Here is an 18,804-nt window from a genome sequence, read left to right on the forward strand (position 1 = left end):
GGCAGTGAGTGTGAATAAGGACTGCAGAACCTGCCACTACATATTTATTATTATTAAGGACACTCACTGTTTAGTTTCAAGGGAACTAACTATCCATGGAATAAGATATTGCTCAACAACTATGGCTGGATCAAATCCTAAATAAAAAGGCCATTGGAGAATGTTCTTCAATATGTAGAAGAGTTCTTGTATCCCAGGATTAAAAGTCTGGGTGGTGCTGTGTGATGAAAGTAGGAGCAATTAAAGGAGTGTGTAGTGGAAAAGGGGCCCCTAAATTGAAGCAGTGCATTTTTACAAACACCCCTTCAAGATAGGGCCGACTTAAACCCCCCATGCCATGCACACATCCTGCTGTGCCTCTCCAGCGGTGGGGAGGGGAGGGTGAGCTGCCAGTGGGCAGAGTGGTCCCTGGGCTGTGGGGGGGAGGGGACTGGTGCTTCCCTCCGCAGCAGCAGCACCCCCCCCCCACCTGTGGCAGCTGCCCACAGGCGCCTGGCTCAGGTGCTCCGTGCAGCCACGGAGGGAAGCACCAGGCCCCCGTGCAGCTCAGGCAAGCAGGCAAGCTCCAGAGGGAGGGAGGCGGAAGATCAGGCTTGCCATTTTTCTTGGGCGGAGCCAGGCTGCCTGCAGGGCTTTGAGCAGAGCTGTGCGGAGCCCAGTGCTTTGCTCTGTGGATGTAGGGACAGTAAACTAAAACTCCTTGGAGGATTTGCTGTGCCCCAAATCATTTAAGGCGCATTATGCTGCCCTATTTCCTATAGCGGCTGGAATTAAGGCGCAATATGCCGCTGAGGCATGCAAACACCAACACCATTAAGCAGTGCAAAAGCATTTAGCCCACTTTTAATTGTCATGCACATGCCCCTCGTTTCATCTACACATGGCCTAAGACTTTGCAGTATTTTGTTTCTTGTCCCCAGTTGTTGTTTTATGGATAGCTTTGTATCAGTGTTTTTAAAAACTAATGGAGACAAGCACATTCTTTCCATTAGCATAGTCAGTAACATATACAACAAGAACAAACATAATCTTTTCCAACAAGGATTATTTTAGGGCTCTTAAAAAAATGGGGCTTATGAGTCTGATCCACTGAAGGACTTAACCACCCCTAATGATTCCAGTGGAAACTGAAGGGGTTTAGAATTCTGCAGAATTGGACTGCGAGTGATCAACAACCTTTTCAAATGTAATGCTGTAGCATTAACACGATACAGGTAAAAAGGGGACTCTTATCACACTGCTGTTATAGAAGGCTATTGTTGCATCTATGCTGTTTCCGAGAACTCTATCATAAACCGATTTGCAAGTCACAATAGCATGCAATCTCCTTGGTTTCTAAAAACACCTTTTTCTAGGGACAGCAGCCCCTAATTTAGATTTTTATATACAGAGTTCCTGCATTTAACAAATGGATTTAAGAATCACGACTTCATTTGTGTTAGTCTTTTAGCAGTCGTTTGGAAAAAAATAAGTGCAAGCAAACATCATGAGTTAGCAAATGACCAAGCTTGAATAAAAGGGTTGTTTGTTTGTTTTTTGCCCTTTACCTCTCACAAGTCAGGACTTCAGGGAAGCAGGTCACCTTTAGGAAGGTTCGAGCCTGAAATCTGTCATCACTAGCTGCAGAATGTATTGTTGTAGATGAGCTACAGTCCTCTTTGTCTCCCTGACTGAGGGATCCAAGGCTGCCTGAAGTGGAAGTTTCCATTACCTGATTAGGCAGAACAGCCTGCTTTGGATTTTCATGCAAAGATGGATTGGATGATCCATCTGCCAGTGGCTAGAATGAAAAAAGTATATATACAGGTTTAATTAATACAGTGCAGCATTATGATGATGAGCAGCTAATACATTTGCGTTGGATGCATTAGGCTTTTGTGCAATTAAAGATGACAAAACTTTACAGAACTTGTGGTCTGTTACTCTGATCAACTTTCTTACATCTTTTGCCTGGAAAATATTGTATCCACCATAAATACTTAATTTATTCTCTTTAATGAATTGGTTTCCTTATTAAGGGCCAGCCCCCCTCACAATTTTGCATCTGCCATGAAAATCACAAAATTAAGTGACATTTTTAACGAAAAATGTGATTTGCAGTGGAATGCCCAACCAGTGGCCATATCATGGCATTTCGTTGCAACAAGATGGCTACTGCAGGCAGGGGAAAGCATTCCCCAGACAGCAGCAAAAGCTTAGCACCCCGGGGAAGGGGTTGCAACAGAGACAGGGGGAAAAGAGAGCCTGGAGATGGGGAGGGGCTGTTTTGTTCTCTGGGTGGGCAAACTGGGGTGCAAGGGGTTGGGGCTGCCTTGGCCGACAGCCCTGGAACTGGGTAGAGATGGGGATCTTTGCTCCTCTGGGTGGCAAAAATTGGGCGCTGGAGGTTGGGGGAGAGAACACGCATGCAGAGGAGTTAACAGCCCCTCCCCTACCTGGGCCCAGGGCCATCTGCTAAAGCAGCCCCCAGGCACCCCCAAGCCCTTCCCACCCAGAGGATCAAACAGCCCCTTCCCTCCCCATCCCCAAGCTCTCTCATCCCTCTGTCCCTCTTGCAACCCCTTCCCCCCTCTCCTGGGCTACTAGGCTGTTGCTGCTGTCTGAGGAATGCTTTCCCCAGCCTGCAGCAGCCATCAGCAAACTGAAGCAACAAGGGGAACTAGGGGAGGAGGGACACCATGATCTGGGTGCAAAAATGGTGGCCCATGCCATGACTGGGCCACTATATTAGCGAGCTGGGCCTATGATTTAAACCAGGCCATAATCATAGTCAATGGAAAATCTTTCATTGACTTGTAAATGCTGTGAATCACTGGGGATTTGGATGGAGTTGAGGGTAGCTGACACCTCTATAAGCAAACAAAAAGTTGCCCTAAAAGGCTTAATATTTTTCCCCGACTTTATGCCAAATATCTTTGGCATAAAGATACTGTCACTGATTTTTCATAAACCATCTAAATTCTTACCCTGAATTTTTGATTGATTGGATAGATGACTTTTGCCTTTAATGCAAATGCTGTGATGTTACTAGTCAAAGGTGACTCACTTCCCTGTTTGGAAAGAGAAGAGAAACTAATGTAAGCTTTAATAAGGACAGTAGAGCTGTTAGAGGTTTAGCAGAAGTACCACACCCTCCTTTTGTTTGCCCAGCTCAGGAATTGATCACTGGCTGTCCTTGGATTTATATTCTGGCATGAAGTCTTCTCATAATTCAGGCCTGAGTATGACATCCACAGAAGACAGAAAACCATGGTAGGGTTTTCTAACTGCTAGTCTAAAAGTACATTGCTAGTGCTCGAGAAGGCTGCCTATACATGTGGTGGTCTGCATTTGTACTGGAATGCTCCAGCATGGCCTCACGATCACATGTATAAGCCCCTGTAGGTTTAAAATGGCTACTGGGACGCCTTGTTGAATGAGGTTCAAATACAGCATCCCACTGCCATTTTTAAACCCATGGGGGCTTAATACATGTGATGATGACACATTTTAATTAGAGTAATTCCTGGAGAGCCACTATAATGACCCTCCTCCCCTCAGAGCATGTGTATAGGCAGCCAAAATTATTTCATTCTTGAAAGTTATATTGGACAAAAGATAGCTTTCACAACTTATTTTCCTTTTTTATTGGCAGCAAAAAGAAAGATCCAGTTGTCTATTGGAGTCTAAAATTACTTCAGTAATAAATATTGCTAATGGAATGTCTCAGGATAGGCTAGGTAGGTATTGCACCTAACTCTACTTTTCAATTTAAATAAAAAGCAACAGCTTGAAAAATTACCTGCTTTGTTTAATTATTAAAATAAGAATTGAACCCCCCCTTGCCCCCCCCATGTATGTTCCTAAATCCATCATACAGATAATGCTTTCTGTTCCTAGAAAATCACAGCTAGGCTAAGTATCTGTTCATGTTCTCTGTTTACTGCTTCCTTATGTGTGGAAGCAGTGGGTAACCCATTGTATTTTTGGTGGACTGCAGGGGCTCATTGGAAAGGTGAGCTATAAGCAACAGTGAAATAAAAAAAAAAATGTTTTAGGAGCTGTTTGTTTATTTTACCTGTTATGTTTCTTTCATTACTACTAGAACAATCTGTTACCTTGAAATTATCGTGGTTTCCAGTTCAAGGGTTTTTCTAGGAAATATCAAAGCATTAATGGACTTAAAAATAAACACTAAAATGAGAAGAGGAAAAACAAAATGGATCACTCATTATCATTCTTTATTATTGCACCTTTTTCATGTCAATTGCATTGACATCCGGAGGTTATTTTGGGCCTCACTAATAAATGTAAGACTGAGAGCAAGACAGTGATACACTGGCTTATGCCTAGTCCTATTGATTTATATGCCATTACTCCTGGTGATAGGTATTATATTATAATGGAGAAGGGCCCAGATACTCAAGTTCTGAAGTTCTATAACTTATCCAAGAGCATTGTTCAACTATGCTGGTTTGTGAATCAGTGCTTTACTAGCAGGTTTGCTTTTACCAACGGCAATTGGAACAGATTTGGTTTGAGAAAGGGGTAGGAAAATCCCCTTTAAAACAAGGCAGTGTGCTAAACATACTGAGAAAATTTCACAGATTTGAAACATGATCATACTATAGAAATTACTGTGGTGACTGAGGACTAGATTCTGAAATGTAATGGGGATGCTGTTATGCATAAATTTATGCAAATAAAGAAGTGTCTGCAAAGGGAACACTCCCCAAATAGAATCTAATCATTGCTACTGATATATTTGTTCATGACTAAGAATCTTTGACCAATGCTTTTTAGTTTGTCATTATTCTTAGATATGAGAATTCATTGGCTATCGGGACTTTACAGTAGATTTCAAGTGCTGTATTTCTTATAACTACTACCGTTTGCAAGCAAGGTTTGTGCTGGTTAAATACAACTGACGTGCTGCAGATGTTGATAATTTATTCTTTATAGATAGAATGAGTAGTCTATAAGCAAACTGCATTCATGACTCCTTTTACTGCATCAATAGCAGTCAATTCTGTTTTAAATGAAAGGCAGTGAACTGAGAATATCAAAATAAGATTGCTTCTCAAGTATTTTATGGGCTTTCTGACTGTGGGCCAACTCCTGGCTACTGGACCAGAGTAAGCAATATACCAGCTCCTTTTGTTCACAGAAGCCCTACACCAGTCTGCCTAGTACTGAAAATGGTCAGAACAGGCTGTTAGCTGCTAGGCAATACATCCTGGTCTGTCTCTCCCTTCCTCATGGAGCTGCATTAATGCCTGAGAAGCAGCCCGTGAGGGAGAAAACACAAGAAAAGGGAAAGAGAAGACTTAGCCTGACCCCTGAACATAGAGCCAAACACTCTGAAGTCTTGATTAGGAGTGAATTATTTTCTTCCTTGTTTAACGTTGCCTTCTGAGGGAGTTTGTTGGACTCTGAGAGCTGTTCATTCCTTGCCAACAATGCTGGTACCTTAGTATCTTATCTCACTTGACTCCTCCCTGTCTCAACAGCTGTCACGTGCTTGAAGCTACTGCTCCCCATAAAAGAGGTCACTGGACCCACAGCTATCCTTTGACATGTTTAGTGTTACCCTGTCTCTCTCCATCCACTAAGCTGAGTTTCTCTTTGTTTTATTCATACTCAATTTAGCTTTCTGATTTCCCATCTTCCAGATACTGTCCTGCCAAAAATTTGGTAATGGTTCCTTTGTTTGGACAGGTATCAGATTGCTGTATTAGAGTCTACTCTAAAAGGCTGGTGAAGTCTTCAAGAACCTGAACAAAATCCAGACATTTGCCCCTGTTGTGGGGTCTCTAGGTGAATATTTGGGGTGCATAGTCAAGCATCCAGTCCCAAGATCTGGACCCACAGACCAAATGTATTGCTTCAGGTTTAGTGTGGACATTTCAGGCTTTCCTGCAGCCTAAATGCACCTTCATCGAGAACTCCAGTTTCACTGACCACTCTGAGATACAGTCTAACTTTTCAGGGGCGCGCAACAAGCGTCACGTGTGTATATGCACACACATGCCTAGCACAGGGCTTCTGAATACTGTGACTCTTTAGTTGACAGATAAAGGATAAGAGCATATGGGTCACTTAGAAAACAACGCACATCCTGAATGATTCATAGATTGTTAGGGGCTGGAAGGGACCTTGCAGGATCATGGGGTCCAGCTCCCTTGCACTAGACAGGAAAGACAACTGGGGTCAGGTGACCCCAGTGAGAACACATTTCTTCCTTTAGCTTACCCCTCCCCTAGAGGCCAAGGGAGTCTGTGTTGACAAAGGCAGGCTTCTGCCTCATCAAGCTACTAGTGCACTCTCATTTTGAACTGGTGAAAGACTGGCTCCTGTCCTTTGACGTCCTTCCAACTGTCACTGTCCTCAGACTCCCTGACCAAGACCTATAAGTGATAAAAGCCAGCCTACAGTTCAGTGTAATGACACTTAAATGGTAGAGCATCTAGGCTGATGACCCTCTACTGTTAAGCCCTTTGCTACTACAGACTGCTGGTCCAACATGGTAAATGGACAAATAGAAACAGCAAAGGCTGCCACACCTAAACCATACTCTGAAAACTGATACATACACGTAATGAACACACCTCCCTTTCACCTTCTGTAGCAGGGCACTAAGGTGCCTGCTACTGGGAAAACCAAAATAGCTGCTCAGGTGCCGGTTGCCAGGACGACCAGAGGGAGCCAGTGTCCCCCACCTGCTGGCGGTCAGCTGACCAGAAGGGGAGGGCCTGACTCCCATTTAAACACCAGAACTGAGGACAAGGGGGCAGTTCCCTGCCAGCAGCTAAGGAGGAAGGAGCTCTCTCATGGAAGGGAGGAGCAGCCTGAATGCAGGAGCAGCGTCTAACACTGCTGCGGGATGACGTATCCCCGGTAGGCTTGAGCGGGGTTAGAGCCGGGCGGCTTAAGTTTTTATGTTATAGCCAAGGGGCTTGCATTTGTGTTGTTGTTTAATACCGGTGGTTTGGGTGAGGCTATTAGGGGTTGGAGGAGGCCTCATTGTAGGGATCCACTCCGGAGTGGGATCCCTGGTGCCAGTGAGGGCGCAGCTTTTGGGGGCCTGGACCCCAGCGCCAGTGAGGGTGCAGCTTTTGGGATGACCTTAAAAAGGCCAGGGAGGCCTGGAGCACCTAGGGGGTGCAGGTGTGTATTTTTTCTGTTGTTTGGACGGGTGGAGTCGTGCCTGGATTTTGAACTTGTGATCCCTTTGACTGTGGGGCCAGCACATGTGTCTCTTGCACCAGGGGGTGTCGTGCCTCAGAAGGGAGCTGGAAAAGAAGCCAAGAGCCTCCAGGCACTGGAAGGAAAACCTAGAGCCTCGGAGTCTAACTCTGTTTGGTGGGTTTGGATGGAGAGGTCTATCCAGCGAAAAAAGGGGTCAGAACCTTATAGGAGACCCCAACATACCCAATATAATCGGCAGTCTCCCGCTCACATACTAATTCCATCAAGACGTGGCAGGAGAGATTAAAGTAGGACAGCAGAGGTCCAAGAGGACTCCAAGGGCACCCCACGTAAGGTGTGGATGACCCGGGAGAGGGCGACCTTCCCTTTCTCAAATAAAACAGAATTCTGTAGCACACAGAGTCCTGAAATTATCACGCCTAATATAGCACACACTCACTCCCTTTTAGCATACACTCATGTTCCACAGGCATCATATTTTGTTCAGATCACCGCCTTATCTCTCTCTGCTGCTTGAGGTTGGGCATATCTGACCTTCACCTGAAGTGAATGCTCATACACAAATTTACCATGCCCAATTCATTTACTTGCAAGTAATGTGAATATGTTTCTTGGAAGGTACAGGAGGATGATAGTACAGGAAGAGTGGCTGTAGTCCGACAGCCATTACTCAAGGAAAGACTCCAGTTGACTTGAACTGAAATGTTGCCTGAGTTAAAAATTATATCATTCAGCTAGATAATGTAAATGAAAGTCATATTTCCAGGTATCAAAAGATTGCTAAGATTCTGACACATTCCTTTTTCACTTGAGTTTCCAATTTATTGCAATTTATTTCCAATCTCTTATTACAGCATCTTTATGGGAGCTATATTAATATTTTGAGGGCCTGAACCCAAGCCTGATGAACTCTATCTGGACTGGGCCAAAAGTGCATACCAGACAAAATAGACACCTACAGAAGGAATAAAACCTTACCTCCAGTGCCATTTCCTTCTTTGATTTATGAGCTTCTATTTTCTTCATACTTGGTAAGGGCTCATTTTCATAAAGATGCCTGTGGACATCATGGTGGAAATTTTCCATAAGTCTTTGGGAATCATCTGCCTGAAATTCCAGGATAGGGGAAAAAAACAAAAACAAAAAACAGCAATGGAAAAAATTTAAATCTGCTAAATTTACCTGAAGTATTTTATTGTTTATATTGATATAATTATATGTAGCAAATTGCATAGTTTTTATACATAATTATTTTGGAATAAATATTCCAATTATTGGAAATTTAAAATACAGCATTTTGATGGTTTTTGGAGGGCACGGGGACATTTTAATTAGAGCAGCTCTCAGGAGGTGCCCTAATTAAAACACCTGCAGTGTCTTGTGTATTCCCCACTTTAGTTAAAGCACCTCTGCCGCCATTGTGAAATGTGGGATGCTGAATATACAAGATGCTGCAGCACGCTGGAGAATCTGGTTAATTGAGTCTGCTCTAATCAGAGCGCATGTAAAAGTGCCCTGAGTTCCTAGAATAATGAGAGACTGGCTACTGTATATTCAGAACTTGGAAACTTTCTTGCTCCTCTCTGCCGACACTAAACTACTTTGGGTATGGGGATGAGCAATGGGTTTGTCCATGGGATGATTGCATATGTGCCTCAAGTGTTGGGGCTGCTATAATGGGCATGAAAAAAAATTGCTATGTACCATGAATGAGAGCCTGATCTGAGACAGGCTGATGACATCAGCACTGAAGAAATGCCACTTAGTATTAAACAGTGCACCTCATCTTCCCCGCAGTATGTACTCTCAAACCCAGCTTGTAGGCCAGATCCGGCCTCTGCTGCCAGGTCATCTGGCCTGCAGGGCTTCCCATAGGCCACGGCTTTGTGTGCTAGATTGGGCATGCAGAGCAGCTTGGGGCCAGATTCCACCGCGTGGGGCTGGGCAGGGATGATGTGGGGCCCCAGACCCTGGTCCTGGTGTGCAGGGCTCGGCAGGGGTGGTGCGGGGCTCCAGGACCTGATCTTATGCCTAGGATGTCTAAAATAACTTGAGCTCTGGATTGAAGTCTATAGCTGACTGTTCTCCTTTGGACAGTAAGGTGTGACACCTGTCTGAGCAGGGAAAATAAATTTGTCAGGGCCTGGTTTGAGATTGCAGAACCAACTTTCCCAGGACAAACTCCTTCATAAACCTCATGCCACTTCCTGCTCTATATAGAAGATGCATTTTTTTGCCTTCTCTAAGAAACCCTTAGCAATTGCTACATTTAAAACAAGCAAACAAAGCAAGCCTGCCAAAACAAACCGCTCTGCTGCATTGCCTCTCCCCTGTGCAGGAGGATATGAAAGCAAACAACAGGTGACAGCTGTTTGTCACACTGTTTATGTGCTGTTGGGAAGGTCTTCTTATATTCTGGTGATGAATACAATGTAAGGACTTGTACAGCATGGAAGTAATTTAAATAATCACATTGTTATATAAGTTAGACCACCTTCGTGGTTCAAAGGGTTTGGTGGGACAAAGGAAGGCAAGGAGGGGGCTCTGCAGCTACTACAAACACTCCATAGCTTTCCTGCCTTGACTTCACTGTCCTTGCCTTTCTCAGGAGTGGATTTTACTAGGTGGGGCTAAGGAAAGGGTCCTACATGGGGGTTTACCAAGCTCTTTAAGAAATCATGCTTCACCTAGTCTAGGCTTGTTATGGAGTTATGTGGAATGTTAGCATTTGTTGGGTCACACAATACATATTGTAAGCCCTCTCAACACCCTTACATGGTATATAATCCTTTCTGCTTCTGAATATTTTTGTTTCTTTGAGATTTTTATTCTTCCTTCTCCACAATTTTGGTGCTCACAATTGTATATCATCTTCCAAATACAATATTATCAGTATTTTATAGAAGTGAGGGACAAAATTGAGAACAGATTTTGAAATAAACATGCCTGTAGTAATTTAGTTAACCCAGAATTGATGCATTTTACTTTTTTTAAACTGCTGCAAGTTATAGTATAAACTATGCATGCTATTAGTCCAGGGGTGGGCAATTATTTGGGCTGGAAGGCCCTAAAGAGTCTTGGTGAGTTGCTGTAGAATGGGGGTATTGCCCTGGCCTGCATGGGAGAGGGGGGCACTGATCCTATCCAGCTCAGGGCCCATCCACCCTGCACCAACCACCGGAGGTGCAGGATGGAGCGAGTGGGGTCTCCATGGAGGCTGGCCAGTACCACAGTGAGCAGGATGCACTTGGCTAGGTGAATGGGACAGGGCAGGGAACGGTGTCCATGAGTGGGATGGGTAGGCAGGGCTGGGTTCTCAGGGTAGTGACAATGTGGGGCCAGGACCCAGGGTAAAGCCATGATCTGCTCCTCTCACACCCCTGAGATGGGCGCCAGTTCCATGGACAGAGACATGCAGGGAAGAGATTGAGGCTCTGCCCTATGCCCTGGCCCCACACTGTCATCGACCTGTGATCCTGCTCCGGCTCCCTGCCCGTCCCGCTCCGACCCACTTCTTGCTTTCCTGTAGCCCCATCCCATCCTCCCAGCCAAGCATGCCCTTCCTGCGGAGGTCCTAGCCAGTCTCCATGGAGAACCTGCCTGCCCTCTCCATCTGATGTCCCTAGTGGTGGGTGCGGAATGGACAGGCCGGGGTGTCCAGGAAGCAGGGCCAGGTCTGGTGATGGCAACACAGGCAGTGGCAACCAGGAACCGAAGCTGTGGGGACTGCTGGAAAGCTGACTCTAGCCGCGCCCCTGCCCTGCTGTATGCCTGCGGGTGGTGGGACAGGTGCACACACCACGGGCTGGGTAGGGCTGAGGGACCTGTCGCAAGCCAGACAGGATCCCTTAATGGGCCGGAGCTGACCTGCAGGCCATATTTTGCCCACCCCTGTATTTGGCTAAAGCCAAAAGGCTCATGATGTACCATATAGTTCATTGGGTTGAGTCCCAACTTAGTCAACAGTGTTTTAAGCCACAGTGACCCCACGGATCAGCATGGCTCAATATATGCATGTGCATTTTTCTGTGGAGTAGACTAATTCGTTCCATGGTAAAGCATTACTGTCAACACCTGCACCCATATTAGGGTGCAGTAAACTGATTAGCTCTGCCATAACATAGTACTGACCCTGACAGTACTAGCTTACAGTAGAGTAAGTAGCTGCACTGAAATGCACATGCAGACAGTGATGGAGGCTGGCTGGGGCATGAGGGTACTAAGGTGCAGGGGCTGCCTGCTGCCTAGCCACATGGCTCTGAATTCTCAGCAACCTTGTGCCCCAGCCAGTCCCTCTGCCAGCAGACACCACCACTTGGAGCCTGGGGTTGACCTCCAGTGCTCCCTGCCAATTTGGGGTTGCTTTGCCCCCTCAACTTGCTACTGTCCTGAGTGCATGTGTAGATGCTGTGCCTGGAAGCAGTTTTCTTCAGCTCAAATGGATCTGGAGTCATGTCATGTTAATTGCATCTTTAGATACACCCATCCAGATACCCCTGCACAAAGAACCCATATGTTAATTAGCTCCCTACTTATTACTGGAACTTGTCACAAGTCCTAGAATCCTCCAAAAATTTATAGGCAGAACTGTTTAAGGCCCCATTTGGTGATGTTTGCCAGACATTTAAGGCTGGTAAAATAACAGGAATCATTGGAAATGGGAAAGAAAGGCACAGCTCAGCTGTGAGAGTGAAGAGGCAGTTGAAATGTATATAGTGTAGCTCACTATGATTTGGAAGAGTCAGTGCTGAAGGGGACGGTGCATAGTGGGCACTATGATGCATCTTATTTCAATGGGCTGCATTAACCTACGCTGGCACCAAGGGGAAGGTGTCAGGGCTGGTTCTGGCTTTCCCGGTGCCAGCTTCATATTGCAGTACCTCCAGTCCTGGTGCCAGTTCCCTGTGGAATGAACACCTGCCCATTTTTTTAAGGGCAACACATACGCACAAAAGGTCCCATCAGCATCTCAGCCTTTTTGGCTAAGACCAAATGTAGCATTTTTGGCACAAAGCAGGAGGGTGTCAGGGATGGCTCTGACCCTCCCGATGCTGGTTTGGTATTACAGTACCTCTAAGCCCAGTGCCAGTTCCCTGTGGAAGGAACACCCACCCATTTTTTTTTTTAAGGGCCAAAAAAAAAAAGGTTTGCATCAGCATTTTTGGCACGAGAGGAGGGTGTCAGAGCTTGTTCAGGCTTTCCAAGTGCCAGCCTGGTATTGCAGTACTTCTAGGCCCAGTACTTATTCCCTCCTGTGTTTGTTTTTTTTTAAGAGAGACACACACATACATACAGGTTCCCATCAGTATATTTGCCTACCATGGGCCTTGTGTTTTATAGTTATACTCAGTGTTGGCTGCATTTAATCAACTTCATAATTGATTTTCATTACTGAGCACATGTGGTTTAATGATAGACAATGTATTTAATGAGGTTTACTCATATGGAAATATAAGACCTGGAGCTTTTCCCCTGCTTTTGATTTGGGAGAAAATTTCACCTTATATTTGAGAAAATACAGTATGATTTAGATTATTTATCTATGGTGCTTTAATGTGCGTTTTCCAGGTTAAATCACTGTCATGTCCTGCTCACATTTCTGAACCCATTAGCTTCCTTTACCAGAAATGTTTGCAACATCTCCCAGTTTATTATCTGTGAATTTAATTTGTAGTATTTTCTTTTTGCTATAGACCCTTAATGAAGATTCTGGGTAAAATTAGGTTAACACCATTCCCTATAGAGCCTCATCAAACTAATCTATTAAAGAAGTAAAGTTAATAAGTAAAATTATGAGATCAGTAAAGTTAATAATAAGGCCAAGTGTTGGCTCGGACACTCCCTACCTGCCTTGCTGATGTTTCTGCTTTGCTGTTGTTCTAAAAAATAAAAAAAACCCATTGTGCCTTCTTATCCTGGAAGCGGCGGGCTGCAATCTTGATGAGGTTGCCTGTCATGCGGTTATATTGATCTTAATGACTTGAGAGGTGTCCAGTCCCATCACAGCCCACCTTCCACTCTCTGAAATTGGAACTCAGTGACTCTCTTCTCAGAGTGATTCTGGGAATCCTCCTTCCCTCACACCCCATCCTTGCACCACCTTGATGTTAAATGTGTTGTTGTATAAGTTACTCGTCAGAGCTGTCCCAATCTTGACTCCAGCTTCAAAATCCAGTTACTCTATGATTTCTGCCTGTCCTAGTCTTGTCAGATTCTTCCAACCCAGATGTCTGCTGCACTTGTTGCACCAGTGTGTGAAATAGATCAGCTTCACTGGTTACCTCTAAGCCCTATTTGAAGGCCTTAATATCATACCAAGGGTTTGTGCCCATACAAGGTGAATTGGGCTGAGACTTGAAGTGCAGGCAGAGGTTAATCCTTAACTTGTTTTCTAGTCGGGAGCGAATTCCCCTTGCAGTTCACTCAGCACTTCCTTAATCTTAGGCTCCAGGTGACCATCTCCTAGCAACAGACTTGAGGGAGCAAATTCCTGTTCTCTGTCTGACTCTGAATGTCCCCTCCGGCCCAGAAAGCTCTCACCCAATTCCTAGGTCCACAGGGAGGTTTCTGTGCTGCCTGGCTTGGGTCTCTGTGCCAGTTTCCACACTCCTTGTCAGCCGCTGGCTCCAGTGAATGCCCTGGCGTCGTTGACTTTCTCTCTTTTCCCCCTCCCACAGTCACCATTCTGATTCCCGCAAGCCTGCCCCACACGCAGGCCAGCTGTTTCTTGAAAAAGGGGGCGAGACCCTGCGATGTGCTTTTTTGGTGTTGCTTTAGCAGCTCTTCTTGCTGTTCTGGTAAGCTCTTCTTTAACCTTTGCTTGCACTCATTTTTGTCACACCAAGCCAATTTGTACATACGGGCAAACTGAGTGGAAGGTGTTACAGAACATAATGTTGTCTGAAGGTATTGGAAGAAATTACTTTTGTTTTTTTTAATACCCATACATAGATGTCATAGACGTTAGGGGCTGGTAGGGACCTCATGAGATCATCAGGTCCAGCCCCCCTGACCATAGGTGGGAAGTCAGCTAGGATTAAGTGACCCCAGCAAGCAATAAATCCAGCTGTTTTTTGAAGGAGTCCAGAGTGGCTGCTTGCACCACCTCTGGGGGGAGTTGGTTCCAGACCCTGGACACATGCACCCATAAAGAAGTTTTTTTCTTATATCCAGTCTAAATCGGCCTTCCTGAAGTTTATGGCCATTAGACCTTGTTATTCCTTGGGGAGCTCTGGTGAACAGATGTTCTCTCAGGTCCCGACGTACCCCTCTTACGAAGTTGTAGGCTGTCACCAAGTCCCCCCTGAGCTTTCTCTTCTCCAGACTGAAGAGTCCCAAGTCCATCATCCCATCATAGTGCCTAAAAGACTTCAATCCTGATTAAATAGTTAAGTGCCAAACTTCCACTGGGCGCATATAAATGTGCATGGAGGCTGCTCCGATACGCTGGAATTACAGCACATGGGAGAAGACTCGATAAATCGAGTTTGGTGGAACATGGCAATTGCCATGCTCCAGCAGACTCCAGTATCATGTGCATCAGCATCCCCGTGCTGAAAAATGGTGATGGGGTTAACTAAAGCTCGTCGAATGAGCTTTAGTTAAAGTGCCCCCATTGCCATTTTTCAGCACGGGGATGCTGATACACATGACGCTCTGGGGAAGTTGATACATGTGATGCTCTAGGTTCTCAGAGCCACTCTAATTAAAGCGCCCCCCTCATCCCATCTTCCTATGTGTATAAACTCCCATTGATTTTTTTTTTTTTTTAGACCTGGACCTACATAATATTGAATTAATCAGATGTAATGGTAGCTGGTGTAGGCACAGCTGGAGGACCCAGAGCCATTCAGAGAGTAGTGTTTGTATTCAGCAGGTGGTTTCCCAGCACCCCTCCCCTTAAACTGTACCACTTTTTAAGATAGGATTGATTTCAGTGATGGTCAAGCACTGAACTACCTTTGGGGGGTCTGGGTTTGACAGATTAAAATGTGTACTTGGCTATATATACTGAAAAGTGACAGCAGTATAAAGATACCATCTCTTGAGAAACGAAAATGAGCAATTAAATCAGAGAAGCTTACACCCCCACAGGACGCATTAAATCAAGTCCTTGAATTGCAACCATTACCAAGCAAAAGCATAGCTTCAAGCAGAGTTTCATATCTTCCATTTGAAAGCAGATGGATACAAGAGAATTCTTCTTTCACACCATGCCTAATGATCATAAGCCCTGTTCCACATGTAGGTATGGGAGATTAGCTGGAGCTGTAAAAAGAGGTGTGGTTAAATAAAAACAAACCACCCACTGAATAGACAGAACACTGCATGGGTTCTGGATCCCTCCAGCTGTGCCAATACCAACCACTGTTTCATCCAATTAACTCAATATTTTATTGGACTTAGTCTGATACAGAACAAGAACAAACCGTCAATATTACTGTGCCCAAAAAATAAGCTGGTGCACTGCAAATACTTCTCTGTTACATAACAAATGTTGTAATCTAAATACATGTTGTGATAAGGAGCTATGAACAATCAAGTTTCATTGTAAAAAGAACATGGAAATTTGCATATTTTCCACAAGAAGTTTAAAAATCAGACATGCATGTTGAACAACAGAAAAAGTATGTGTTTTGTAAAAGCTACTGGCTTCACCCCAAGCAAACTGTCAAACGTTTAATTGGATATATATATCATTTTCAGTGCATCGACAGGAGCTCTGTAGTTGTGGGGTTGCTGCTGAGAATGCCAGGCTACTCAGAGTTCAACTTGTCACTCCTACTGAAATCACTTGATGAGGTAGATGTGGAAAAAGAGGCACCCTTTGGCATAGATTGGCTCCAGTCCTTTGAGAGTTTCCATCACCCACAAGAAGCAGAATCTTGTACAAATACCAGACAGGGAGCCAGGAGAGTATAAAAAATCCTGATAATCAAACTACTACATTAGAAACATCTAAAACTTTTGTGTGGGCCTTTACCAAGGGGTTTATCAATATAATACCTGAACATCCTGGAGTAGTCAAACTCAAGAGGCAAAGACTACATGGATTACAATATACAGAATCATAAAAAATTAGGGTTAGAAGGGACCTCAGGAGGTCACCTAATCCAACTTCCTGCTCAAAGCAGGACCAGCCCCAAATAGATCATCCCAGACAAGTTTTTGTCTAGCCAGGTTTTAAAAACCTCCAAGGATGAAGATTCCACAACCTCCCTGTTCCAGCGCTTTACTACCCTCCTCATGGGAGGGTTTTTCCTAATCTCTAAACTAAACGTCCTTTGCTGCAATTTGAGACCACTGCTCCTTGTTCTATCATCTGCCGCCACTGAGGACAGTCTAGCTCCATCCTCTTTTCACCCCCCCCTCAGGTAGTTGAAGGCTGCTATTAAATCCCCTCTGTCTTCTCTTCTCTAGACTAAATAAGCCCAGTTCCCTTAGCCTCTCCTTATTAAACCATGTGCCACAGTCCGCTCACCATTTTTGTTGCCCTCTGCTGGACTCTCCAATTTGTCCATATCCTTTATGAAGGGGGGGGGCACAATTGAAGACAGTACTCCAGATGTGGCCTCACCAGTGCTGAATGAGGGGAAGAATCACTTCCCTTGATCTGCTGGCAATGCTCCTATTAATGCAGCCCAGTATGCTGTTAACCTTCTTGGCAACATGGGCATACTTTTGGCTCATATTCAACTTACTGTCCACTGTAACCCCTACATGCTTTTTCTGCAGACCTGCTGCTTAGGCAGTTGGTCCCCAGCCTGTACTTGTGCATGGGATTGTTTGGTCCTAAGAGCAGGACCCTGCACTTGTCCTTATTTAACCTCATGAGATTTCTTTTGGTCCAATCCTCCAATTTGTTGAGATCTCTCTGAATTCGCCCTACCTTGCAGTCTCTCCAGCTTGATGTCATCTACAAACTTGCTGAGTATCCAGATGGTTGATGAAGATATTGAACAAAGCTGGCCCCAGGCCCAACCCCTGGGGCACTTCACTTGATATCAGCTGCCATCTAGACATCTAACCAGTGATTATTATGCTTTGAGCCTGATGATCCAGCTAGTTTTCTATCCACCTTACAGTTCATTCATCCAACCTCTGTTGCCCCCTCCTGCTTTTGCTTCCTCCAGGTCACCCACTTCCCCACTTACCTCAGGGGTTTGGTCTCCATTCTCTGGAGAACCTAATTTAAAGCCCTCCTCACTAGGTTACCAAGACTATCTGTTCTTCCCTCTCTTTGCCAGGTGTGCCCCATCTCTTGCTAGCATTCCTTCTTCTTGGAACGTCCCATGGTCAAAGAAGCCAAAGCCCTGCTGGCAACACCATCTGCGCAGCCATACATTGATCTTTAGGATGCATCCACTCCTGCCCAGGCCCTTCCTCTTGACTGGAAGGATCAATGAGAACACCACCTGAGCTGCTGGCCCCTTCACCCTTCTATCCAGAGCCCTGTAGTCACGTTTGATCTGCTCAGGGTCACCTCTGGCAGCATCACTGATGCCTACATGGATGAGCAACACAGGGTATTAGTCAGAGGGCCAGATGAGACACAGTAATCCCTCTATGACATCTTGGATGTGGGCTCTGGGCAAGCAGCAGACCTCCTGAGATGATAGGTCAGGCTGGCAGATGGATGCCTCCCTGCAGAAGGGAGTCTCCTACTACCAACACCCATCACTTGGTCGCAGCAGTCTTGATCCTCCTAGGCTTGGGGGTGCTTGGTCTGCCCTCCTCCGCCAATGGAATGTGCTCTTCATCCTCTATTGCTAGGGCTCCATGTCTGTTCTTTAGGCAAACTGCTGCAGATGGAGATGAAGACTTCTGATTGTTGCCAGAGGTTACAAGTTTCCAGCTTCTACCTTCCTGAGAGTCCACGTCCTTTTCCTCCTCTAGCACTGCCTCTCAATTCTTCCTCCACAGTCCTAGAGGTCTCCTCCAGGACAACTGATGAAGTCCTTGTGGCAAAGGCTACCTTAAAGTCTTGTCATATCCTCTCATAGCTCTCTTGCTTGCTCCCTGAGGGACAACAACAGGAGGCACTGCTTGCATCTCAGATACTCCCCCACCTGGCTGTCACTGGAAGGAACCTGCAAGCTGCCGTTTCCACAACACCAAACCAGGACCTGGGTAGGAGCCTCAATGGTGAGCAGTCCTACATGGATATACAATAGGCCTGTATGAATAGGGAAGTATTTGATTTGGATTCAGCCAATTCAGAGGACAGCGACTCGATTCGGTGATTCGAATCACTGTCCCCATTCAATTCAGCTAAATTGGCTTTGAAAGATTCGGTGCTGATTCTCAGAGATTTGGTGATTCGGATTGGCTGGGGAGGGGCAGGCAGAGCTGGGTGGCTGCAGGTTCTCCGCAGCTCCTCCAGCTGTGCCTGTCTCTCCCCAGGTGGGAGCAGCCACAGGAGAAGCCCCCCTGGCTGCCCAGCCCAGCCCCAGCCTCCCGGCACTTAAAAAAAGCAAAAAAAAAAAAAAAGTTCTGTACTCACTGACTGCAGCAGTGGCGATCAGGGCCTCTGGAAGCTTGTGGTAGAGTCCCCCTGCACAGCACGGGGCAGCGGGGATCACCCGCCCTGCCCCTCCTCTGCCTGGCATCTGTGTG

At 45.6% G+C, this 18,804-nt stretch overlaps 1 protein-coding gene across 3 annotated transcripts in view; it reads right to left on the reverse strand.

The window, feature by feature from the left end:
- EVC (EvC ciliary complex subunit 1) overlaps positions 1 to 18,804 on the reverse strand; it is a 126,093-nt gene that overhangs the window by 102,416 nt on the left and 4,873 nt on the right. For 2 of the 3 annotated variants that reach the window (XM_059721571.1, XM_059721570.1), the window contains exons 2-4: positions 8,167 to 8,295; positions 2,967 to 3,050; positions 1,548 to 1,780 (exon numbers count right to left, since the gene is read on the reverse strand). In XM_059721571.1, coding sequence (XP_059577554.1) covers positions 1,548 to 1,780; positions 2,967 to 3,050; positions 8,167 to 8,295 — 446 coding nt within the window. Of the gene's footprint in view, positions 1 to 1,547; positions 1,781 to 2,966; positions 3,051 to 8,166; positions 8,296 to 13,034; positions 13,435 to 18,804 lie in introns of those variants that run through there. The other variant, XM_019479559.2, reaches the window with a different exon arrangement.

Source organism: Alligator mississippiensis, chromosome 2 (assembly GCF_030867095.1).
Source record: "Alligator mississippiensis isolate rAllMis1 chromosome 2, rAllMis1, whole genome shotgun sequence".
NCBI lineage: Eukaryota > Metazoa > Chordata > Crocodylia > Alligatoridae > Alligator > Alligator mississippiensis.